Source organism: Parus major, chromosome 10 (genome assembly GCF_001522545.3).
Source record: "Parus major isolate Abel chromosome 10, Parus_major1.1, whole genome shotgun sequence".
Lineage (NCBI taxonomy): Eukaryota > Metazoa > Chordata > Aves > Passeriformes > Paridae > Parus > Parus major.
In genome coordinates this window covers 18,915,219-18,941,343 of record NC_031779.1, presented here as the reverse complement: position 1 = coordinate 18,941,343, position 26,125 = coordinate 18,915,219, and the positions used below count along the sequence as shown (strand labels likewise).

At 44.8% G+C, this 26,125-nt stretch overlaps 1 protein-coding gene across 1 annotated transcript in view; it reads right to left on the bottom strand.

The window, feature by feature from the left end:
- Window positions 1-26,125, bottom strand: part of MAP2K5 (mitogen-activated protein kinase kinase 5) — a 132,264-nt gene that overhangs the window by 29,239 nt on the left and 76,900 nt on the right. Inside the window, exons 16-18 of the mRNA XM_015638417.3 lie at window positions 24,125-24,154; window positions 10,983-11,009; window positions 10,623-10,655 (exon numbers count right to left, since the gene is read on the bottom strand). Of these exons, the coding sequence (XP_015493903.1) occupies window positions 10,623-10,655; window positions 10,983-11,009; window positions 24,125-24,154 (90 nt within the window). The remainder of the gene's footprint in view (window positions 1-10,622; window positions 10,656-10,982; window positions 11,010-24,124; window positions 24,155-26,125) is intronic.

The window sequence follows — 26,125 nt, the reverse complement described above, 5'->3', positions numbered from 1 at the left end:
TGGGATGAATCCATGGGGGACACTGGGATGAATCCATGGGAGACACTGGGATGGACCCAGAAAGGGACAGGCAGGAAATGATGGGGGTACAGAATCCATGGGATGGACACTGGGATGGATCCATGGGGAACATTGGGATGGGCACAAAAGGGACAGGCAGGAAATGATCCAGGTACAGAATCCACCAGGATGGAAATGCTCCAGGCACAGAATCCATGGGATGGACACTGGGATGGATCCATGGGGGACAGTGGGATGGACACAAAAGGGACAGGCAGGAAATGATCTGGACACAAAATCCATGGGGGACACTGGGATGGATCCATGGGGGACACTGGGATGGACACAAAAGGGACAGGCAAGAAATGATCCAGACATAGAATCCACTGGGATGGACACTGGGATGGACACAAAAGGGACAGGCAGGAAATGATCTGGACACAAAATCCATGGGGGACACTGGGATGGATCCATGGGGGACACTGGGATGGATCCATGGGGGACATTGGGATGGACACAAAAGGGACAGGCAGGAAATGATCCAGACATAGAATCCACTGGGATGGAAATGTTCCAGGCACAGAATCCATGGGGGACACTGGGATGAATCCATGGGGGACACTGGGATGAATCCATGGGAGACATTGGGATGAATCCATGGGGGACACAGGGATGGACCCAGAGGGGACAGGGAGGAAATTGTCCGGGCACAGAACCCCCAGGACACCGCTCCCTGGGCAGCTGGCAGTGCCCAGCAATCCTCCCCTGCTGTTTGTTTTAACTCAAATGCCAGCGAGGAGCTTTTCCCAAGCCAGACGCGCCTCCAGGGGCTGCAGGATCGGGATATCCAGCACTTCACACTCATTTGGGAGGTGATAATTTCTGCATTCACAGGAGATGACCGACCCATCATGGAGAGAAAGCTCATTATGAGAGGGGAGGAGAAGCTCCCACTCTGGTTATTCCAAACCCTCTGGGCTCATCCAGGAAAGGGCAGAAGTTGTTCCAACATCAGGAGGAAAACCTGGACCTGCAGCACAGCCAGAGCACGAGGGGCTCCTGCCTATGAAAATTCCAGCTGGATGGAAGTAAATGTTAAATCCTGGTTTTCTTCCCGTTTTTTGGGCGTATTTTTCTGTTTAACTCAGGTATTTGACCTGCTGGCCACGCCTGGGCTGGTTTGTGCTGAGGAGCTGGGGAAGAGATTTTGTGTGGAAGGGTGGAGATGAACACACCCGGGATCTCAGGGTGGAAAGGAGATGGAGTCATCCCGAGGAATCCCATGGACACAGATTTATCAGAGAACTGCCTGAAAAATGCAAAACCTTTCGGGAGGCTCAGGGAAATCGAGGCTGAATCTGGAGGAGACCTTCCACCAGAGCAGGCTGCTGAAGGGCAGGATGTGCAGACAAAGCTCATTTCGTACCCTGAGGATTCCCAGATGTGGTCTGACACTCCAAGAGATGGGAACGAGGGGAAATAAAGCAAAACTCCACATCTGTACCCAGTCTGAGCGATGGACGCGGTGTGGTCACATCCACTGCTCCCCAGGGACCTGCCTCATTTCCCCACCTCCAAAACGAAACCACACCACACAGGGAAAGTAGAAATCCAAGATTTTAAAGGAGCGAGGAACAGATCTTTTCAATTTTGACTGGGAAAAGCTTCCTTCCTTCTCATGAGCTGCCATGGCTTTTGACCAGCATCGGAAAGACCTCGATACTGGGGATGATGCCACAATGGCAGTGAAGACACAAAGAGTTCAAAGAGTGTTATTCCCAGGACTGGCTGCTTCCCTGAGATCCAAGAAAGATCCAAGCAAGATCCAACACTTCCACAACTGGGATCTGCTGCAGGAGAAGACAAGAGCAGCCTCTGATTTCTCCAAACCAACCGCGCACACCGAGCGAGGGAAGGGCAAGGGGGAAAAAGAAGTTTGAGTGATGCCTTTGCCTTGTGAATAATGAACAGTTCAAGGAGGTCAACCCATTACAACTGAAACCGTTTAATTATTAATTATGCACAATCCATGAGCAAAAGGACAAGTTCAGAATGTTTAATGCGTGGTAACTCCGACCGGACCCTCTCTTGGCATTTTGTTATTAGCACTTGTCAGCAAGGTGCTCAGGCAGAAAGACAAAAGCACAGCGGCAGAAAATGCGAGCTAGAGGAGGAGGGAGGGCTTTAAACTTCAAACACTGCTCCTAATATTTAATTTATAGAGTGCCAGGGCTCTGGTATAAACCTATTGACTTCCCTGGAGTCAGGGGAGGCCACATTATCTAAATGAAGACCTGAGAATGAGCTCACCCAACAATCCCTCCCAAATCCCTCTCTTTTGAAGGCAGCAATAACATCAGGATCTGGATCTTGTTTTTTCCCTCACGGGTCTGAACAAGGGAAGAAAAAACCACCAGAACCCTTGGAACCTCTGCAATACGAGCTTGAATTACAGATCCTCATTATCCTCACACACTCCTCCAACTGATTATTTGGGATTTCTCCTGCTCTGTTTGCTCTCCCTAAGCAGAGCGGGGGCAGAGATGCTACTGGGGCTCAGGAAATAAATAAATCCACAAATAAACATGGAAAAGGCACCTTCCTCCTTCTCCTGTCCAGTCTGCAGGTTTACACGGAAAACCTCAAGAAGAAAATTCAACAGATACAGTTTGGAGTTACTTATTTTTTTCTTTACGAAAACTTATCCGTGAAATTTGGGAGTCATTCCTGACTGGCAACAAACACCAAAATCCCCCAGGCCAAGCCACCTTCGGGGATCTTACCCAACACAGGATTTCTTGGGAGTCAAATGTTTGCTCAGAACATATTCCAATGCCTGAGATGTACCACATCCTCCTGAAGGAGGAATTCCAGAGTGGAAAAGCAGGAAACACAGAGCAGCCAAGCAGCGTTTCCACGAGGGATCTGCTGCAGGAGAAGACAAGAGCAGCAGATCTGGTTTCTCAGAGCGAGGGAAGAAGCGGGAGCGATGCCATCGGGGTGCTGATGGAAATCTCGGGATCAAATCCCCATTCCCTGTCCCTTGGGGCCAGGGATGGAACGACGGACGCGTCCCACGAGAGCCTGGTGACAACAGAGGCTGCAATTCCCAGCGCACGCCCCAGATCCAAACGGGTTTCACTCCCACTGTTCTGGGAAGGGTTAAATTTTCCCGTTTTCCCCCCTGGGCTCTGTTTGTGCAGAAGGAGCTGCCATGGTCCTGTGGCTCCACGGCCACAGGAGGGAAGTTACCAGAACCCAGCAAACCAAACCTCAGCTCCTCTCTGCTCCGGGCTCCCCCGGCGCTCCCTGCCTGTGGAATGAGCATCTCCTCCGGGCACAAACTCCTGTTCTGGCTCCTCCACGGCTGCTGGAACGGCAGCATTTCATAAATAATGCCTGTGCTTTGCTCTGCCTTATCGCTTCAGCCCTCAAAATCTATAGGATGAAGGAGTTTTTACGCTTCTCTTGTACTAAAACTGTCAAAAAAATGTATTTGCATTTTGTTTCGTGGTCAAAAAATGCTTTTTAAATTTGTTTTTTTTTAATTTTGATTTTAGATAAACAAGTTTTAGATGCACCAGAAATGCTGCCAGCTGCAATTACAAGTAATATATGCACTGTAGTTCCCTGAAAATTCTGAGTTGGAAGGAACCATAAGGATCACCAAGTCCAGCTCTTAGGTGAATGATCTTTTTTGCACAAACTCAGATTTACTCCCACAAAGACAACTTTCCCCCACAAAAATATTATTTCTATCTATACACATATAAATAAAATCCCTTTCCCAGTTTAGATTTATTCCTTCCAGACAACATTCCTAACAAAAAACCCCCCGCTCTCTATATAACAACAAAAAATCAAAGCCCGAATTTCGATTTTACTCTTCCAACTTTCTTCCACAGCATTCCTAAAACAATGTATCTATATAAAACAACAACAAGAAGAAAAAAAATAAATTTATTTCTTCCTTTTCCAGCCAATCTACTTCAAAAGGCCTGAGCAAGCCTAATGCAGGGGATTTCTGACAAGTAACAAGTTGGCAGCAGCCGGCGGTGGCTGGAGGTGGCTCCCAGGCCTGAACTTGAAAGAATTCCTGGATTGCTCCTGCTCAGCTCCCACCCCGGGCAGGAAGGTGAAGGATGATTACATCTCTGCACCTCTTGCTCTTTTTCTTAGCAGCAGGTGCCCAAAGTGACAAATTATCCCTGGGGGCAGCTTGGCGTGTGAGGTTTTGCGCGCCGGGATTGGCGCGGCGCGGGGAACTCGTTGGTTTGCGGAGCTGGAGCTGGACGGAGCCGAGGGTGAAAGGCCAGTGTTTCATCCCCAAAACACAGCCTACCTCAAAACCTCAAACCTCCTGGGGACCAGCTCCTCTTCCAGCTGCCTGCTCCTCGAATTCCTGGGAATATCAGGCACTTCCCTCTGTTGGGACGGCGCGCGGGCGCTCCCGGTTAAATAACCCGGTGGATATCGCGATTGTTTGGTTGTGGCTACCGGGGGATGATTTTAGCCCAGAAAAAGGGGGGAAAGAAGGGATTAAGAGCAGGAATAATGCAGAGTGTGGGATGTGTCTCCCCTTGCCGTGATGCCTCAGGATTTTCCTTTTTGTGTTTTTCACGTATTTGTAATTTTTAGTGCAGAACTCCCAGTGTGAGCTGCTGCTTTCCCATTTTGGTCAGACACAACAATTCCTCTCCAGGCCTGGGAGCCAAGGACACCTCACTGCCTCAGACCCCCAGAAATGTGAACAGAAGGGACTTGGGGAGAGCAAACTGGGGGTGAATGACTTCATTACCTGCAGCTGGAATTGGAAGATCAACCCCAAACATGCAAACTTATTAAAGCGAGAATTTTTTGGGTGTGGAACGCCCTGAATGTACCTGAAGGCCCTTGAATAAACAGAACTGATTTTTATTCCCTTAATTTTGCCTGGCCTGTGTTTTCAGGCAGTCCCAAAAAGGCCTCTCAGCCAGGCTCTGCAGGGCCTGCAAAAACAGGTTAATCCCTCCACCAGAAGTGTAATTGCTTTTTCTCTCAAAACAACCCAAGAATTCCTCCCTCTCCTGGCTGCTCTCCTGTCGCTCATCAGGCAGCAGAGCACGGCAGCTCTGGGCAGACAAACACACGCGGCCACACCGAGGGGACCCGGCGAAAAACTCAACCCATTTGTTGTTCCCTCTCCTCCTCTGCACCCTCCCCATGCATTTTTATTGCTTTTTCATAAAACACCGCTGCAAATAATCAAGCATGACCATTGACATCCACAAGATTGAGTTTTAGGAACCATTAAATGAGCTTGTTCTCCTGGGAAGGTTCTTGCTCAGGTTGGTCTAAAGGTAATTATTCAGCAATTCCTACCTGTGGTTTTACCTTGTTCCTGTAGAAGTCTCTGAATTTCATACACTGGTAAGGTCACAGTTTCTGCCTCCATAAAAACTGTTCCTTAAACCAGCTTATCCACCAAAAAAATTACTGTAGGTTTGGGTAAACACACACACACACACACACACACACACGAGTGTAACCCATGGAAATCTTGAAAACTCCAGAAATTTCCTACATTTAAATCAACACCTGAGAATCCAAAGAAATTCCTGAAGGAAAGAAATGAAATCTTGTCTCGTTCTGAGCCTTTTTTTGGAGTTTTTTTTACTGCGTTTATGGCAAGAGCGAAATGCAGCGTGGATTGGTAAGGTGAAGGAATTTAGGAATCCTCCTCCTGTTATCTGAACATCCTGAGAATTTTAAAGGTTATTCCAATGAGCAGAGGGATATATTTAACCACATAAAAAAATAAAAAATAAAATATGATAGGAACAACTGTAGAGAAAACACGGATTAAGTACAATTTAGGTTTTTTTTTCCATGGGAAAATTTGAAATCATATTGACAGTGAAATGCTTCACAGCTCAGCGTTAACACCCCACCGGCTCTTAAATGTTTCTGGAGGAAGGATTTAAAAAGAGACCCAAAAAAAAAAAAAAAAAGAGGTCTTTGATTTGTGGAGTTTGGAAAGTCCTTGAGCTAGATTAAACTGCAGTCTTGTGAGACCGAGTATCTCTGTGGGGGCACTCGACAGAAATGCTCAGGAAACTGGAGGAAGCTTCTCTCTGCTTGCTCATGGAGCTATCAGGGTAAGGCTTCATCAGGACAACTAATTAATTTTTCTCCTCCGTTTCTGCCTGTTAAAGCAGGCAGGTTTTGCAATGCTGCCTCCTGTTTGTACAAAGCAGGATTTGCTCTCCCCGAGCTTCTGATGGAATTGGAATAAAGCAATAATTTAAAACTGACGGGCAAAAAAAAAATCGAGTTCTTTTCCTCCCTAATCCGATACAATTAAAAACAAATTAAACCAAAAGCGACGCTTTAATCACGATTACAGTGAGGCAAACTATGGCACCTCTGAAACCCAAATTAATTTCTCTCAGGTGAGGAAGAGGAAAAGGTTGGAGAGCAGAGCTGATGTTTAACTACAGAGCTGGTGCCCAAACTGCTCCAGGGGCTGGCAGGAATTGCTTTCCTAGAAGGGACACTCCAACTACATAAAAGGTTAAACAAAATAGCCCTGGGGAGCTTAAGGAATATTTAAAGGACTCCAGAGGATGTGTTCCAGCTTTCTGTCTATCCAACCTTCTCCAGATGCAGAGCAGACACCTCTGAAGCCTCGGGATCCAAAGGATGGGAAAACCACGAAGCTCCTGGGTCTGGGTTTTTGGGATGCTGCAATCTGCAAGCACCCAGGGAATGCTGAGCTGAGCAGAGATCAGGAAAAACGGCATTTTTACAAGGTTTGAGGGATTCTGCAGCTGGAACACGGCTGAGGAAGGAACCAAGTGGTTGGATTAGATGATTTTAGAGGTTTTTTTCCAACCAGAATGATTCCAAACAGCGATTTCCTGCTGAAGCACTGTGACAGGGAAATAAGCACCTACAGCTTGGAAGAGCCTTGAAAATAATGTCACTTCTCAACCTACTTCAAGGGATGCAAAAAAACGCTATGAACAGAGCTCTGATTTTCCTGAAAAACCAAATCCCACATTTTTTTCTGCAGAGGTGCAGAACCCAGTAACCCACCTGGGAGGCTGAGCAAGGAATGGGTGGGATTTCTTCTGTCAGCCCAAGAGAAAACACCATGGGACATTTTGAGACGGTGAGCAGTGAAAGTGTTAAACACCCACGGGTTCTACCTGCAGTATTTGGGTTTCAGAGTCAACACCTGCATTTCTCCAGTCACAGAATCATGGAATTGTCCAAGCAGGAAAAGAGCTTCAGGATGGCTGAGTCCAGCTGCACACCCAGCACCACCCCAAGAGCCACATCCGCACTTTTTGGAGCATTTCCAGGGATGGGGACTTCACCACTGCCTTGGGCAGCCTGTTCCAATGCCTCACAACCTTTTCCACATAGAAATTTTTACCAGTATCCAACCTAAACCTCCCCTGGAACAACTTGAGGCCGTTCCCTCTCCTCTGTCGCTGTTCCCTGGGAGCAGAGCCCAATCCCCCCGGCTGTCCCCTCCTGTCAGGGACTTGTGCAGAGCCAGCAATTCCCCTTGATCCTCCTTTTCTCCAGGCTGAGCTCCCTCAGCCCCTCCTAGGGCTCTGGGGTTTGCATTTCTAATTCCTATTTCTACTCTTTTTGCGTATCCAGAATGGATTCCGACAACAAAAACTTTCAGGACTTGTTTGAAACCGCACCTATTGCTTTGGAAACGCAATCCTGTTTCATGGGGAATTCTTTCCTGTCCCACTGTGAGGAACAGGGCTACATCCAGGACATCTCCCAGGCTCCTGCTGCCATCCCTGGAAGTTCTCTTCCAAGCTGGAGTGTTTGGAAAGGCTGTGCGCGCAGCCACGCGTGTCCCTCCCGGCGGGAATCGCCGCGTCTCCTGGAGCTGGAGACAAACTCAGCGCTGGAATATCCAATTGCTCTCAGTCCCAAACCACAGCAGCCTGGCTGTGGCATGAGGAACTCCATCAACAACCGGTCCAGCCCCGCCTTTGGGCCAGGATCTCGCCACGGTGGGAGGCGCTGCTCCAATTAGGATTGTGGCTTAAACGAGCGTGGCTGATTTGGAGCTGGATCAGAGCTCGCTCTCAGTCACCACATGGTAAAAAATAAAAGGTTCTGGCAGTTTATCCCATCCACACAACGCTCCTTGCTAATTCTGCCATTAAATTATAATCCCCTAACGACGCCGTTAGCAGCCCCCTAAGATCATTTCTCAGCAAAACCCATCAGGCACGGTTTGCTGTGATTTCAGAGGAAAATTTTTTGGTTCAATCCTCCTGCTCCTCAAATCGCTCGTTCATCCTTTCTCAGAGTCAATTTAAGTCCTAGAAAACGAACAAATACGGATTTTCAAACCGCCCAAGTGACGCACTGCGCTTCGTGCAGCTCGCTAAGAGTTTAAAACCAGCTCCAAAAATCTCACTACTGCAGAAAATCCAACAATTCCCATGGACAGTTTTTATTCCATAATGTTCACCCTCCCAGGTTGCTCCAAGCTCCATCCAACCCGGCCTTGGACACCCCCAGGGATGGGGCAGCCACAGATTCTTTGGGTAGTTGAATTAATTGATCCTATGAATTAATATTAACTTGGATTCCTGCCACGTTTTGGTGGAAGTTTTACCAAATCCCACCACTACCAATAAGCAGCTACCAGAAAGAATCAAGGTCTCCATTTCATCACTTTAAAACATCTCGAGGTTCTCCTGGATCAGTTTTAGCTGGCTCCTGGGGAAGGATTGAGGGAATTTTAAGAATGAAGGGGAAAATCTGATCCAGAATAATCAGTCTTACAAAACCTGGATTTCTAATTCTGAATATTCTGAATATTCTGACATCGAGTGTGTTTGAAACAAAGAGGGTGGAGCTTAATGAACTTTCACCAGGAGTTTTAACAGCCCTGACTTGCCACCACCTCAGGACAATGATGACTTCACTGGCTGTGGAACACAAAACAAACTTAAAAAACCCCAAAATGCCAGCGGTGAACTTCACAGCCCGCACAAAGTTCCCTGGCTGAAGTTTTCTGGGAGAAGACTGAAGCAGTTCTGACCCTGAGGAGATGTGAAAGCTGCCAGAAGGTCACAGAATCCTTTAGGCTGGAAAAGGTCTCTAAGATTATCGAGTCCAGCAATCTGCCCCAACATGAGCTCCTCAGGGCTGGGTTTTAGGACAGCGAGCTCAGATTCAGGCAGCAGCACCCACTGAAAAGCGATTTGAGTGGCAGCAAAACGCAGATTTTAGGAATTTTTTGGTTTAATGTTTTTGGTTGTGTTTAACTGACCTCCTTGAGGATGGAGAGGGTTTTTTGGCGGTGGCAATGACACCACTGGCGCTTTGGAATACCCAACCAAAGATGTGTGCAAGAGGAACAACCAGGGATGGCAGAGGTTAAAGAAACAGAATTCCCTGAAAAGCTCCCAAAGAACCAGATCCCCACCAAGAGCCAGGGCAAAGAGCTGGGAAAACTCCTCTTTTCACAGAGGATCTTTGTTGATTTCAATGGAACTGCACCCCTCAAGGCCTGAAAATGCTGCTTTTGGGAAGAAGTTCAGCTCAGCCACGAAGCCATTCTCTGGGAGAAGGACAGAAATTCCCACTGAGGTCAGCCCAGGCAGGTGGAGACAACAGAAACGAGCACTTGGCTCACCCCAAAAGGCTCAACAAAAATGACAGCGAGGGGCTGGAAGCTGCTGGATGACTTTAGACGCGTTTTGGACACTTCAGCACCCAGCCACTCCACCTGAGGAGCTGGAAATGACATCCTGCTGAAGGCTGAGGAGAGCCTTGGAGGAGACACGGCTCTTTTCTTCCTGCAGGAGCTCCCTAATTAGCAGCATCACCGTATAAACATTAAAAACGAAGAGAACTTTGGTTTTTCAACAGCACACCATTTTACAGCCTCTTAGAAAGGAGCCAAGTGGCGATGCAGTTATTAAAGAGATTTCAGTCTCTTGGCTTTGAGCTGCCTTTTTTTTTTTAGGGAGAAAGAAACCTCACTTTTTCCAAGGATTCTGGAATGTTTTCCAAGTGTTCAGAAGGCACAGGTCTGCCCTCAGATATTTCCTCGTTGTTCAGAGTCGGGGCCCAGCTCAGCTGGGGGATGCAGGGAGTGTTTCACTCCAGAAATGTGATGTTTTGCCACTGAAATCCGGTCTCCTGCTCACACCTGGATCTCCTGCATCCCAATTTTTCATTCTGGCCTTCTGACTGAATAAAAAACGTCTGGGTGAGGTTCAGGTGCTTTGCTGCTTACCCCTCATTTTCTCTCCTTGTTCAAACACCCTTTTGGCCCATCAGAACCTCCTTGAACACGTTAAAGATTTGATTGTCCCTGTCCCAACCCATGGGAGGAACAACTCCCACACGAGGCTGAGGCTCCAGGACCTCAGCAGCTCCAAGAGACACTCAAATCTTGGATAAAGTCAATATTTCGAGCAGAAAACCAGCAGAGAGTGGGACCAGGCCGGTTCATGTGTGAGAGCTCCGAGCTGCAACTTGTGCTGGGGAGGATGTTGGGCATTGTGCTTCATTAGGAAACAAAATATAAGCTTTCCACTCCATTAGGAATGACTTTAGGAGTGAAAGCACATAAGACGACGACTCACCTCATCAACAATGCACTGCAGTAACTGGAGAGGCTGCAATGGCAAGGAGAGAGGGAGGGGAAAAAAATAAAAATGTATTAGACTATATGCAATATCTTTACAGTGGAGTGGAAAGAAAAAAAATCATTAATGCAATAAAATATAGCAAGATTAATCAACGGCAGCAAACTCTTATCAAAACATTGATGCTCAGGATGTTCTATTATTTCTAATGGTACCTAATCTAATACAGGCAGTTAAAGGTTTGCATTTTCTTCAAAATGCAATTTGCTAAGTTTAAAACAAGGCATTCAAGCATGCAGAGGGAGCAGCCATCAGGAAAAAGAAAAGTGAATTTTTTTCTGAACTCATAAAGCTTACCATTAAAGATCCCTGGTTTTTCTGAATCTGAAAAAAGACAATATGTAATTAGCATGTCATAATCAAAATGACTCACTTGGACACATTATGATCACTGAGAGAAAATTATTGCATCGCTGGTGGCAATTTGTGGGCATGTGTTAACACAATTTACATAATGAAAATACACAAATGTTAATAGCTCGCTTCTCATTTATAGGCGAAAGTCAGCAGAATGTTAATTTCACACAACACTTTTTAGTACCCTCCAGGTTGTATTAGAATAGGAAGAAAAACCATAATCCATTTCAAAAGGCTGTTTACGATTCAGATATAAATAATGTTTTATATTGCTAGATTGTGAACACTGGGCTTAATGTTGCAATCATTGCTAATGTTATGAAGCTCACTCTTTTTAAATTAAAAACCGATTTATTTAAAATTGAAATTAAATCATAGTCAGAAATTAGAATTTTGGATTACTGCCAGGCTCTGCTCACAATCCCTTTTTTGTGAAGAAAACTTTAATTATGTGGTTGAAGTATCTACTGCTGCTCAGGAAAGCCTTTAATACTCCACTTTTCCCCAAGTTTTTTATCCAGTTTTCCTTGGAGTCTGAGCAGAGCATCACCATCTACGAAACGGGGAAGTTTGGTGAACTTTGCGTTATTTTAAACTGAAAAGGGAAAATCTGAATTCCTGAAGAAATTTGGGGGAGAAATCCACCTGGAGTTTGTCGTAACAGACCCTCCCACTGCTCCAAGAGCTACAACATCTCCTGACCCACATTTCCTGCCAGGAAAAAAGGAAACAAAGGCGGAATCCCAACACAAAGAACCAAACGCAAAGCGCGGAGCAGGGACCTCGTGCAAAACACTCAGTTTTGGGATGCTGCTCTCCCAGCAATTTCCAACCCATTTTCTAATGGCTGGGGGTAATTAATTAATTGTTCCCTGACACACACACACAAAGTTGTTGGCAGCCCAGCGCAAGCAGACCACGATCCTGGGTGGAAATGTTCTTTTCTAACCCCGTTTCTTTGCCTTGCCCCTTCCATTCCGTGTTCTCCCCTGCCCGGTGCCAGGATGATGAATGCTCCCAGCAGCTCTGGAAGCTCTTTCCCCATCCCCAGCCAGGGGCAGGATCCTCCTGGAACACTTTTCCAGCAGTAAAATGGGATTGGGAGGAGGGGGAAGACCAGCACCAAGGAAACAGCTGGTGCTACACACCTCAAGTCTTTTATTAAGTGTATTAGCAGCACACAGATATGAAGTTCGTGGGTATAATTCTATTTTTTCCAAGGAGGAAAATACAATAATAAACAGGCAGAAGCAGCCCATTATATTTTTTAATGGTCAATCTCCATCTATTACAATTCAACAGAATAAATCTGCTGGTTTTGCTAATAAGCAAAATATTCCGTGGCTATAAAAACCTTTTTTTATTTTTTTTTTCCTTCCCCCCGCTTCACTTCCAGATGTTAAATGACAAAATAGACTGAGCTTATTCAATAGGGATGATTTGGAGCTTCTTTACATTAGAGCACAGGAACAGTTTTTATCCAAACAGATCATCAGTCACATTTCCTTCCTGGAAAAATAGCTCTTGTCACGGAAAGGAATCGAGGTGGGGTCACACGGAGCGGCCCCAACACGGGTATGATTACATCCAATTTCAGAGCAAGATTTAAAATATCATTTCTAATAAAAGCACTCAGCCCTCCTAATGAAAAATCAAGCACCACAAATCCAAGTGTTAGGGAATTCTCCCCGTGACACCGGAGGCTCCGCCGGAGCCCGGCCCAGCCGCGGCCTCGCTCCCACACACGTCGTTACCAGCCTTTATTACACAATTCTGATGGCAACAAATTATTTGGAGATCATCTTCATAAATTTTGCATTAAGGTAGCTCTGCCACTACCTGGAATTGATTCAAAACGCTTAAGACACTCAATTACTTTTTAACACTGTTACCCGCTGTAACGACATCGCCGCCGTTTCCCCCGCATCTGATGATGCAACATCATTGTAATTGATTCATTTTCTCAATTAAACGAAGCTCCTGCGCTCTCCTCTCTGCAATGCCACCGAGACTCCCCTCTTAGATGGATTACCTCTCCTCCCTGCCTCGGATAAATGGCTGGTGAGGCCACGCTCTGCTCCTCCCTTCCCTCCGCAAAGCTGTGGCCGTATTTTTCACCCCGGGAGCGGGGCTGAACTTTGCTGTATTTATATTAGGCAGATTTTTCACCGCTAAAACCACGTTGTTTACCTTTTCCCCAGCTCCCATGATGGGGCAGCTCCATAAAGCAAAGCCGAGAGGCGACAACTTTACGGCCGGGGCTTCTCCTCTTGCCCACAGTTCAGGGAAAAAGGGAAGCAGAAGCTTTACTGAGCATTAACAACCCTTTTAAAAGGGCTCAGCGTAAAATCTTGTCTCATTTTTGTCTCCTCCCACAAGGGTTTGGTGCATTTCTGGGAGATGAGAGGTTTCCGAGGTGGGTTTCCCTTGAGGGAACCAAGGGCAGCGGCTGCAGCTCAGGAGCTGCAAAATTTGGGGTGTTCCTGCCCCACGTGATGCCCAAAAAACTGGGGATAGAGGAGATGGTTGTGTTTTCATGAGGAATTTTAAACAGTGAAATGGTAGCAGTGACACAGGAAAACCCAGAGTGGAAGGAAGACAAAAAAAAAAAAGCAGGGCAAGTTTTGAGAGCATCAAGGAACACTTGGATGTGCTGGTTAGAACATCCTGCGTCCACCTCTGGGACCACCCAGCTCCAGAAGGTCATGGAGCTGCTGGAGCAATTCCAGAGGAGGCCATGGAGCTGCTCCAAGGGTGGAGCCCCTCTGGAGCCAGGCTGGGAGAGCTGGGAATGTTCTCCTGGAGAAGGGAAGGATCCAGGGAGAGCTGGGAATGTTCCCCTGGAGAAGGGAAGGATCCAGGGAGAGCTGGGAATGTTCTCCTGGAGAAGGGAAGGACCCAGGGAGAGCTCAGAGCCCCTTGCAGGGCCTGAAGGGGCTCCAGGAGAGCTGGAGAGGGATTTGGGATAAGGGATGGAGGGACAGGACACAAGGAATGGCTCCCACTGCCAGAGAACAGGGCTGGATGGGATATTGGGAAGGAATTCCCAGCTGAGAGGGTGGGAAGAGGCTGGGCTGGAATTCCCAGAGCAGCTGGGGCTGCCCCTGGATCCCTGGAATGTCCAAGGTGAGGTTGGATGGGGCTTGGAGCAGCCCGGGATGGTGGAAGGCATCTCTGCCCATGGAAGCTGAACTTCAAGATCCTTTCCCAACTAAACCATTCCAAGATTCCATGAGCATTCCCCACTCAGAAAAATCCCTTTTAGCCTCTCAGCACCAAGACTGTCCCTCAGCCACGCCAGAACATCTCAGACATCACCAACACCCCCTGCTCAGAAGCTTTTCCAGCTTTTCCAGCCTGGATTTGCGGAATTAACTCCACTGTTTGATATCTCTGAACCCGCACAGAAATTTCTGTGGATTTACCAACTGCAGTTCACGGCTTCCAGAAATTTCTGCAAACAAGCAATAAATCCGTCCCATTATCAGAGTATTTCTCAGGCCACGGAACCCCGGCGGAACCTGGATAAACCACCCCGTAAAGCACCGCCTCCAAAAGCGCTTTTTTTCCTTATTTCCACCCCCAAGGATGGTTAAAAATGCCAAAGTTTGTCTCCTGCTTCATCTCCTATTTAATGAATGCCTCTGGTTATGAAAGGCAACTTCTGACAGACCATCAGGTTATTTTTCTGTCTCCATGGAGATCCTTGGGCCGGGAAGTGGCTGAGAAGACCTCTCCCATCCCCTTCACATGGCAATCAAGGAAACTCAAATGAATCCACCCCGGGTAACTTGGAGGAGTCACCAGCTACAGCTTTAATTTTCGCTTTTACTCCCTGGAATTAGGACTTGCCCTGGAGCTCTTGTTTGAGAGATTTGCAGGTGACCCAGGGTTAGATCTTCCCATAGCAGTTAACAAATTTTCTCTTTACATATATACTGCTTTCCAAGCTCCTGAGAGTTCGGGGGTTTTTTTAATAGAAAAACCCATCTACCAACAAATCATACAGTTACGATTTTTAAGGGAGGCTTCACGAGACAACATTTATTTTCCTGTGGAATTTAAAAGTAGATGGAAGTTATCTTTCATCTGTACAAATGAGGGTTGGGTTTTAAGAGCAAAAAGTAACATCGTGTCCTACCGACAAAAGCTTTATCTCTGCCCTGATATAAAAGGTAAAGGAATATCTAAATATTCTGGTTTTCACGGGGGCTTCACCACCATTCCACAATTCCTGTGGAATTAAAGGATGATCTTCAGATATATTTTACAATTTCTTGCAAAATTGCAATTGCTGATACTTCTGCAAGAAGTCAAAGCACCAAACCAGTGAGAATGACCCCCTTAATTTGTTCCTGATATTCTAAATACCCTTCTCCATCCCCATCTGGGGACTTTGCAAATGGCAAACTTCAATCACTGTCACAAAACAGTAAGGAAAAAAAAAATTATTTCAAAATAAAAAAAAAAAAAATAGACTATTCACAACAACCTTAATATTAAATATATTCTTACAATTATATTACGCTGCTTTTCCCCGAGGTCTCCAAACAAATTTATATAAAGAGATTATTTCATCCACCATTGAACTGCAGCCACTTCTCAGAGAAATCTCTTTAGCAGAGTTTAGAAACACAATTCAACAAAGTGGGCATGGAAAGCTCCACACCGTTGGAGGAACTGTGGTGCCAAGAACTCCTCCCAGCAATAATTCCTACACCAGAGTAGGACCAGAATACCCTGACAAAAATTCCCTTGGTCAGCAGGAGTGGGGACAAGGGAAAACAAAAAAATCCAAGTTTAGCAAATTGCTGTTGAAAATCTTGGAATGATTTAAGTTGGAAAAGGTCTCCAAGATCACCGAGTCCAACCATCACCCCAAACTATGTCTGTAGGCCTTGCTCCTCAAAAAGTGGATAAGGAGAGCGAAGAATGGTCAAACAAACACCAAACAAAGAGCTGGGTTTTGTTCCAGATCTTGCTTTGTGTCACCCAACAAAGAGGAACAGCAGGAGAACTTACTGGACACCGTGGGAGATGGAAAATGAGCACAACTCAGCAGGAAGAAAATCAGGGAATCCTCTGAGGGAGCCATCAAACTCCAAACCCCCAAAAAACCAACGGGGTGTTGAGGAAGGACAGGCTGAACCGCTCGAGGCCATCCCTCCTCCCTGGGAGGACCTGGATGTTCCCAGGGAGCTGTGGGAACATCCACAGAAGAGCCCCAACAGCCAGAAATCCAGAGAGACCAAAAGAACCGGGGTCTCCAGCCTGGAAACAGAGCCAGAACATCATAACCACCACCCCTCCTGCATCCATGTGTTCATTCCACACCCAACCACTCTCCAACCTGGAAACAGAGCCAGGACATCATAACCACCACCCCTCCTGCATCCATGTGTTCATTCCACACCCAAACGCCCTCCAACCCCGCAGCACGGAAAACCTTCCTAGGAATAAAGCAAAAGAACAAATCTGAGAGCTCCAGGGTTGAAGAGCAGCAGATGAATTCCCATCAGGATTGTCCCTGCTCCCGAGGACACCCCTGGAAGCCTCCTCTGGCTTGCAAATAAGCGGGTAAAAAGTTGATGGCTGAAGTCTCCCGCTTTTTGAGCCACTTAAAAAAATTCAGATCTTCCTCTGAGGAGCTGCAAAATCAACTGTGATCGTGGATATCTCAGTTCCAGGGACAGCTGAAAGGGAGAAACCCAGAGCAATAGAAATTTGGGTTCTTGAGGGGAGTTTTCTCACCAAGCTGAGGCACCACCATCCTCTCCCGTATCACTGGGAGGGCTGCGCTGCACTCTCAGGAATCAACCCCAAATTTCCATGGGATTGGCAGAAGAATGGATGCTTTGGAGATGGGGGAAACACCTGCCTAGACCTCGAAATTATTCACTCCTCATGTGGGGCTGGAGGTTCCTCACTGTGCTGAGCAACCAGCACCCCGCAGGGGAGGAGAGGAGCCCGCTCCTGTGGGGACACCTTCCTCAGCCCAAGGCTGGGATTGCCGTGCCCTTCTCCAGGCTCTGAGGAGCGGGAATTGCTGAGAACCACAGCTCCAATCTGAGCTCTCACAGCCCTGGCCTGGGAACGGGCAAAGGAGCACCGGGCTTGTCCCTGGTCATCTGCAGCTCCTGGGAGGAACCTGCTCCTCAGCCAGGCCCAGCCAGCCTGTTCTGAGCGCTGCTCTGGCTGCCCCTGGACCCCTGGAAGTGCCCAAGGCAGGGCTGGAGCACCCTGGGAGAGTGGAAGTGGGATGGAATGATACGATTTGAAGGTCCCAAACCACTCTTCAATGGATAAAATTCCAGTAAATCCAGGATTTCCTGCTGGTTCTCCAAGGGCCACCTGAGCCACCCCAACCACACAAATCCCTCCACCCTCTGCAGCCTCTCTGCCTAAGGGAACCTCCAATCCCAGGTTTAAGGCACCTCCATCACTGGCATCCATGGCAGGAACGGGAATTGGGAGGGAAGTTTCCTTCCAAGCCCTCCAGGGACATCTCCCATTCCGGGAGGAATTTCGGTATTCCATGGGAAACGGGAATGGTTTGGGTGGGATGGGACCTTAAAGCTTCACAAGAGAGAAGAAATCCTGGAACAAATCAGAGTCTGAGCCCTGCTCCCTGAGACTGCCTGGAATTCTGAGGAATAGAGATTAAAAAACACACATCAACCTTTCAAGATCCCAAGCCAACAAGCCACTGCTAAAACATACTAACATCATATTAAAATTCATTATAAAATCATTATATTAAAACTTACTATAAAATTTTACTGGTTACCTCCATTTCCACACTTGACTGTATTATTTAAACATCAGTTTTATATTTAAAAAATAAATATTTGGAAGATGAAGATAAATAAATAAAATTTTCCTCCTTATATTTCAGATTCCTTTTAAAAATTTTTCTAAAATCTCTCCATTTTTCAAACACGAAAGCACCTCTGGAAAAACAAACTAAATTCGAATTTTACAGCAAGTTTCTAACAGGCAAATCAAACTCAAGTTCAAACTTATTTCTGGCTATGGAGGAAAAAAAATAAAGCAGAAAGTATCTGAAGTAAATTACCAGGAATGATCCACGTGAAACCTATGCTAAGAAATTAAGAAGAGTTTAAAACAATAGCAGATGACTTGAAATATTATATAATATATTATAAAAGCAAAAAAAGATTTGCAGAAATCTATCATATTTAAGATATTACCCAACAATTTCACTCACTGTTTTGGCATTAGCATTTGAACAGTGTTTAATGCCTTTTAAATGGTTCGATGTAATGATGGATCTGGAAGACAAAATATTTCTTTCTTACCAGGAAAAAACGTGCTGTAAACAACCCTCAATTTATCCTCCCCAAAGAAATGAATGCTTAAAGGATGCTCCTGCCAATGGGAAAAACAACACTAAAATGGTTATTTCGCATCCCAACTTTAACTAAATATTTTTTTTCCCCTTGACAAGCTGCTTCCATTTAAATGAAACCAGGCCGAATTTGGTCAATAGTATGGATTGCAGAGAACAAAAAGAACCTTAGACCGTGGTAATGCAGGGATCAGAAAGCAGCAACTTCATTTCAAGCCAGGCAATTATTTAGCAAACTAAGATACAGCAAATAAATTCATGTTTTCCGTGGAAAAGCTGGCACGGGAGCTTTCGGGGCTAGAATTAAATCTCACTGGCAGGAATCGCGGCGAGGAGAGGAGAAAAATCAAAAGGAGAAAAATGAAATCTGGCGAAACCCCTCAGCTTTGGGATCAGAAATAAAAGAGTAGCGATAACGAGGATGATAATCATGTCAAAAAGGACAAGGTGCTGTCCTGCTGGAGGAAGGAGCCGTGTCCCAAGGCCAGGGGAGGCTCATTGTCCCCAGTCCCCCCGGAGCAGCAGCGGGGCTGCTCCAGCTGAGGATCCAGCCCGGAATGTTCTGCATTGTCTCTCCGAGCCTTTTCAAACGCTGGGATCTGGGAAAAGGACAAACCTTTCCCTACCAGGAGGAGCAAAAAGCTGTTTGTTTCCACCGAGGGTGGGTTTTATTTTGGTTTTTTTCCCCCCCCGTTGTGATTTCTTGGGAAGGAAAGGCACGGCAGGTCCACAGCAAGCGCTTTCCTGGGCGATAAAATTCCCTATTATCCACTTCTGCTTCCTTTGCCGTGGGATTTAAGGATGCCTCTTCCTTGAGACCAAGAATATGTCATCATTTTGTTGGACTACCAGCTCTGACAGCCTTGTCTCTCCCAGTTTGAGCTCCTGTGCTCACAGCGCTGGGAAAAGGAAGGGGAGGGAAAAAAAAAAACCTCAAACAAGAGGAAAATCCAACTATGACTAAATTCTTCCCTAATTCATTCCCGTTATTCCTCCTGCTGCAAAAATAAACTCTGTATTATTAAAAAAAAAAAAATAAAAAAACCTTTAAATTAAGGTCTCTTGCTCCCACTGCATTTTGAAATAAGTTATTTGAATCCTTGGCCGATCTATTTTAACAAATATCATCTCCCGCGTCCATCATTCCTCCTGTCTTTTTGATCTCTTTTTTCCTACTTATCATGTTCTTTATTTGAAACAGATTTTTAACAGATAATCTCCGCCGTTATAACAATATCTTGCTCGCATTTTATTCAAATAATTCTTAAAAACAGCTTAAAAAGCCGTTTGGAATAACATCAAGCTCTCCATCAATCAAACAGCAAAAATTCCGCTGGCGGTTGTATAAACATCAGATCAACTCCGACGTCTTCAAGGATTTCAGAGCGAACCATAAAAAACTCCATTAACTTCTGACAAAGAATGCAAATTAATCACAACATGGGGTGAAATGAAATTAAAGGCTCTTTTCTAATCAATGACAAGGCAGGATGAAATATTTGGTGCCGGGATGCATTTTTTTGGATTTTTTTTTTTTTTTTAAATTTTATTATTATTTTTTTTATTCCTCCCCCCGAAGAGTGGAAAAGGGGGATTCACCCAGGGGTGGCTCTTTAGCCCTCCCCATCCCTACAGCGATCTGCTCACAAGTCGCCCCAGCTCTACAAAACACACTAATCATCCGAATCTCAGGTGCATCCAATTTGTTATTCACACTCTCCCAGTGCCAGGAAAATAAAATAAAAAAAAATAAATAAAGAGGAGGTAAAAAAAAAAAAAAAATTAAAAAAAAATCCCTAACAAAAAAAAAAAGCCTGGCGTAGACAGATGCACCGGGAACCTTAAATGACAGTTTTGGCCTCCGGAAGTGCGATCGCTACAGCAAAATCTAGTACAGCCTCCAGGTGAAATGTCTGGAGCTCCATATGGAGCAGGGAAAATTAACAACAAGATGAAAATCGCTGTAGCAGCGGGGAGTCGGAATTTAACAAAAAAAAAAAAAAAAAAAAAAAAAAAAAAAAAAAAAGGGAAAGGAAAAAAAAAAAAAAAAAATAGAGGGGAAAAAAGATTTTAAAGATGAGGCAGGAGAAGTAATAAATTAATGGGGTGTGAAAACATTCAAAGCTTTACAATACCAGGGGCAGTATTTGCTCAGATTTGGGGGGGAGCAGAGGGAGCAGCAGGATGGGAAGGGGGGAGCACGGGATGGGAGGGGGGTGGAATGAAGGATGGGGAATTTTTTTGGTGCTTTTTCTTTTAAAAATAATAATAATAATAATAATAATAATAATAATAATAATAATAATAAAAATAAAATAAATCAGGTCGTTTTTATCTAATTTATTAGGAGAAGGCTGGGATTGTATTTTTCTCAATGTGAAATTTCTCTTAAATACAGTCGTGGTGGTCCTGCAGCTGATTAAATCCTCGGCAGCTGAGTGCTGCCTGCTCCTTTGGAATATTTCCCTAATGGATGCGCCGTCCTTTTAACACCCTGCTTTGTATAAAGTTTGACTACAAGCCGAGAATATTTAGTGGGTAATTCTTTTCATTTCTCCTAAATTGCATTATCATTAAACAAGTCATTCAAAACCGTCGTGGTTTTATTCCCAGACTTTGGGATTTGAATCTCCGGGATTCTCTGTAAGGTTTGTTCGGATCTTTGGGGTTCCAACCTGGAATTTAATTCAATATTCAAGGTGTCACGGCCTTTTTTGGGGGTATCTGGGTTTTTTTTTTCCAGTTGTTTGTGTGAGATCAAAATAATGTAAATTAAGGTGAAACTTTTAAAGGAAAATTTACAACTTCTTTTCCTTGCGTGCCTTCCTTAGATCCATAAAAAGCTGGATGGGATATGGAGCAGCACCCTTGGAAAAGGGGTTTCCTCTCTTTTTTGAATATTTATGTAGAAAATAACTTTATTTAAGAGTATTTGTGAGCACGTGCACCGTTCTTATTCATAAACAGAATCGTGCAAATAAAGCCAGGGTGAATTTTCCCTTTAACACTTCAGTTTGTACCCAGGGAAAACCCCACCAGCATCCTTCCCTCCCTCTTCCAAAGGGAATTTCACATTTCACAAAAGCACATTCCACGACCACAACAGGAAAACCAACACCAAAACAATGAAATGCACCAAAAAATTCAGATATTCCCTGAATTATTTCAGAATTTACTTTGTTTAAGAGCTCCCCATGCCAAGTTTTTGGAGCGGAAGAGTCGGTTCTGAGCATGGTTATTTGTTATTTCCCTGCTCACACCCTTCCCTTTTGCTGTTTGGTGCTGATTGTGAAGATTATATTTTGGATACTGAGACCAAAAAAATAAAATAAAATTAGAGTTGATGATTTTATATTAACTCCAAACGCACCCATAAGGAACTTTTACTGACACAGCAGTTGCTTAAAGATAAGACTCAATTGTAAAGATTAAATAATGATTAATAAATCAGCCAAATAAATACTTGTAAAAGAAATACCCATAAAAGATGAGGGAAGTGAGAAGTGGGAAGTCCTGCCTTTAAAACATTCTCCTGAAGGCCAGAAAATGAAATAATCATCCTTTAGTTTTACTGGCAGATTGCAGGATGTCCTGAATTTCCACACTGCGGTGATTTCCCCCCTATAAATCTTCTTCATTTAAAACTGAATTTACACACACCATTTGTCTGTGTCTTAAAAAGAAAGGAAAAAAAAGAAAAGAAAACAAAAAAAAATACATTTTTTTTTGCAGCTGCAGCTGGAGACCAACATCCATTTGCAGGAAATTTCAGGTGTTTCTCACCCACGTGGCCACGCTCTCCATTTTCACAGGGAGGGAACTCTGAGGGATTTAGGGACAAATTCGGAACCACACACGTGATAAACCTCATTCCTCGAATAACCCCATGGAAGTGAGGAGGGATCACTCGAGGAATGAGCAGGATCAGGCCCTAACTAGGAAAATAAAGAGATTAAATTAATTATCCCCCTAATCGAAGGAGGTTTCTAAGGGTTCTCCTGCCTAAAATACATAAATCCACATAAAATCCCTTCTGAAAAGCGCTTGCTTGAAAAGCTTAATAGCCACATTTTAAAGTTTCACCTCCTTGCCTGTTTTGCATTAAAAAATATATACAATTTCATGGACTACTGCCTTGCCAAATATTCTTTTACAAACCCAACCCGCTTTTTTAATTAGCAAAAAGCATCTTTAAACTTGGCAATCGTGGTTTGCTCCCAGTTCAGGGAGATGTTTTTGCCCTGGAACCACACGGAATGTCCACGTTCCAAGCTCCTTCCCCCAACTCTGGCACGTCCATGAGGTTTATTTGAAATTGTCCCCTCATAGTTTTGGGTTTTAGGTTATAAAATACATAAATTTTTTTATACATAAATTTTTAGGTTATAAAATACGCGAACATTGAGACCCCCGGTGAGTTCCCCGCTCATGGAGGGCTCTTCAACACAAGAGTTTCTTTTCCAAACCTTTCCTCCTTTAAACACCTTTAAAAACCCAGATGGAATATTCTGAGTCTATTCTGTTAACGGTGCAAGTGAACATTTCACAGAGGAAACAAAAAAAGAGTGAAAAACCAGAATATTTCCACCCAGGCAAAACCTTCCCAAGTCCATCAAAGTGTCAGGAGAATTTGCTTAAAACAGCTTCTAAAAACGGGAGAGGGAATGAGTCCCAGCCTATTATTCAATAACCATGTTTGTGAGGCATCTGCATAATCTAACCATGCATAAATTAGTATGTGTATTACAACAGTTATTTGCATAATAATAGCAAGTTAATAGATGCTTAAAGAGCACAGACCAACACCACCTTTAAATCAGACATGCCTCCAGGCACTGCGAGCTGTAGAGACCAAGATGCAGAGAGCAGTCTTCATAAAACATATGAAAACATAAAAAAAAACAAACCCCACATTCAAATAATTCATTTTAGTCCCTGGACACTTCACTTTTTTATTTTTTTCCCCCCCTCTTTCTCCCCGGAAAGAATAATTGGAGGAACTGCTGAGCAGTTTGTTCCTGTGAATTCTAACATCCATCTCGAGATGAGAATTTCAAGTGATCGGCAAAGGCAGCTCTGCATTTGTTTGGTTTGGTTTTTGTGGGGTTTTTAGGAGTAAAATGTAAAATATTCCGTGGTGATGTGGAGCTCAGCATCCACCCAACCACTGCCACTAGAGATGGAAAGAGTTTTACCTGCAGCTTCAGGTGGAAACTTAGAAAATACCAGTATTTACATAAAATACTAATATTAGGTCTTCTTAAAAGGAAGAATCTGAAGCTCCCTGAAGTATCCCATTCACATTCTATTTTTGAGGAGATTTTAGATCATCATCCAAAATTGGAATTAAAAATTAAATTATAAGAAAAGGAGCAGATACACCTTCCAGCTTCCAAAAAAAAAAATCTTGTAAAGACAGGATTATTTTTTAATCTCCCAACAAAATTAACAAGATTAACATCATCATAATTTTCATTGTCTCCAGGGGAAGAAAACGTAGAGTTTGGAGAGGAATAAAAAAAGGGGGGGCAAAAAAAAAAATAAATTAAAAAAAATCAATAGAGACTTCTAAATGACTCCTTCCAGCTCCCACTTTTCAATTTAACAGGACAGATTTATTTGTATGTGGCTCAAATGTTCACAATTGCTCTCTGCACCTTCATACATAGGAATGAATGTCACAGTGGCAAACAGCAGTAATGAACAATCTTACCTGAGGATATGGAAACCTCCCAAGAGCAAGCTGGGAAAGGAAATAATATTTGTCTAGTTATAGAGATTTGCATGGAGGGCACATTTCCTTCAAGAGAGAAAAGTACTCAACTCTCAGGATGTCAGAAATTGGGGAAAAGGGAAAAAAAAAGGGATTTTGCAAAAACAAAGAGCTGTATTTAGAATGGGGCCTTCACAATCATCATTTTTCCTGGGATTTCTGGGTTTCTCCAGCCTTTTTGTGTCTCTCAGGGCCATTTGATGCCCAGATTTGGGTACATTTCTTTCCAGAGAGAAAAGTTCTCAACTCTCACAATGGTAGAAATTGGGGAAAAGGGGAAAAAAAGGGATTCTGCAAACACAAAGAGCTGTATTTAGAATGGGGCCTTCACAATCATCATTTTTCCTGGGATTTCTGGGTTTCTCCAGCCCTTTTCTTTCCCTCAGTTTCACTATCTGAGTTCCAGAAAGAAAAGTTCTCAGCTCTCACAATGGTAGAAATTGGGGAAAAGGGAAAAAAAGGGATTCTGCAAACACAAAGAGCTGTATTTAGAATGGGGACCTCAAAACCATAATTTTTCCTGGGATTTCTGGGTTTCTCCAGCCCTTTTCTCTCCCTCAGTGCCACCTTTTGAAGCCCAGGTTCCCCAGGAGTGGAAATGAAACCAGTTCAGCCCTTTGCTGATAATTATCTGAGATGAGCAGCTCAACTCCCCAGGTCCTCCCTGGAGTGGTTCAGGTAAAATCTGGGTTAAATCAGGGTAAAATGGGGCTGGGTGTCCCTGCTGCTGTCAGACCCCAGTGGGATGTGGAAAGAGCCCTCAGCACCCACAGAGAAATCTCATTTTCCAGGATATCCACCACATCTGCTGCCCCTGCTGGTTTATAAGTCAATTCAGGCATTATGGAGTGGTCCCAAGATCAACATTTTTATGGATATTGTCTAAAAATATTCTGCTGGCCATAACTAATAAACATTTCAAGAGAAATTCTTTGTACTAGGCAGGTTCTCCCAGCTGGTGGGAAACCTTGGAAACAATTCCAGCAAAGTGCAGCTGCTGGGAGTTTCTGTGTCTGCTCTTCAGTGAGGGACTGAAGTTTTCAGGGTTAAAATCACGGAATCTTCTGGAAAAGTCCTCTCAGAGAATCGAATCCAGCCACCCCCAGCCCTTCCAAGGCCACCACTGACCACGTCCCCAAGTGCCACAGGCACAGAGCTGTTAAATCCCTGCAGGAATGTGACTCCACCAGCACATGGAAAACCCTTCCCATGAAGAAATCTTCCCTGATATCCAAATTTATCACCCTGAGCTGACACAGAGCAGCTCGTCTGTCTTTCTGGGTGTGCCAGAAGAGCCTCCCTACACCCCACATCACCTTTGAGAATCCTGTTATCACCTCCACAGGAAGGCCTAGCACAGAGGTTATGGGTGCAGTGAAATCATGGATTTCCCAGCAGGATAAAATTCCATTCCCACCATCCAGAGCAGCAGTGCTGGAGTTCTGAGGCACTGTGTCACCCACAGCAAGGGACAAACGCCACTCCCAGCTGACACCTGAGCTCCTGGAGCTGGGGACACCCGACCTGGCCAGATTGCAGCTCCCAGAGGTGAAATTTCAGCCTCCTGGCAGCACAAAACTCTCCTGAGGACAAGGAGGAGGCACAGACAGAGCTGCAGTGAGGTGGGGAAGGAGCAGCAGACATCCCCGAGCCTCAGCAGCTCGGGAAGGAGCCAGAGATGGAATTCCTTCCTGCAATTCCAGCTGCTCTCCAACCCCAGGAGAGTTTGGCCTCAGCAAAACCAGCAAATTTCTGCCAAATCCTCGGGGGAGACATCACAAACCCAGAGCATTTGTGTGAGAGATGAAACAATTTCTTTGGGGGTCACTGCTAAATGAAGCTTCCACAATATTGACTTCAAAACTCTTGTCCAGAGGAGGCCCCAGAGCTGCTCCAAGAGTGGAGCTGGGCTGGGAGAGCTGGGAATGTTCTCCTGGAGAA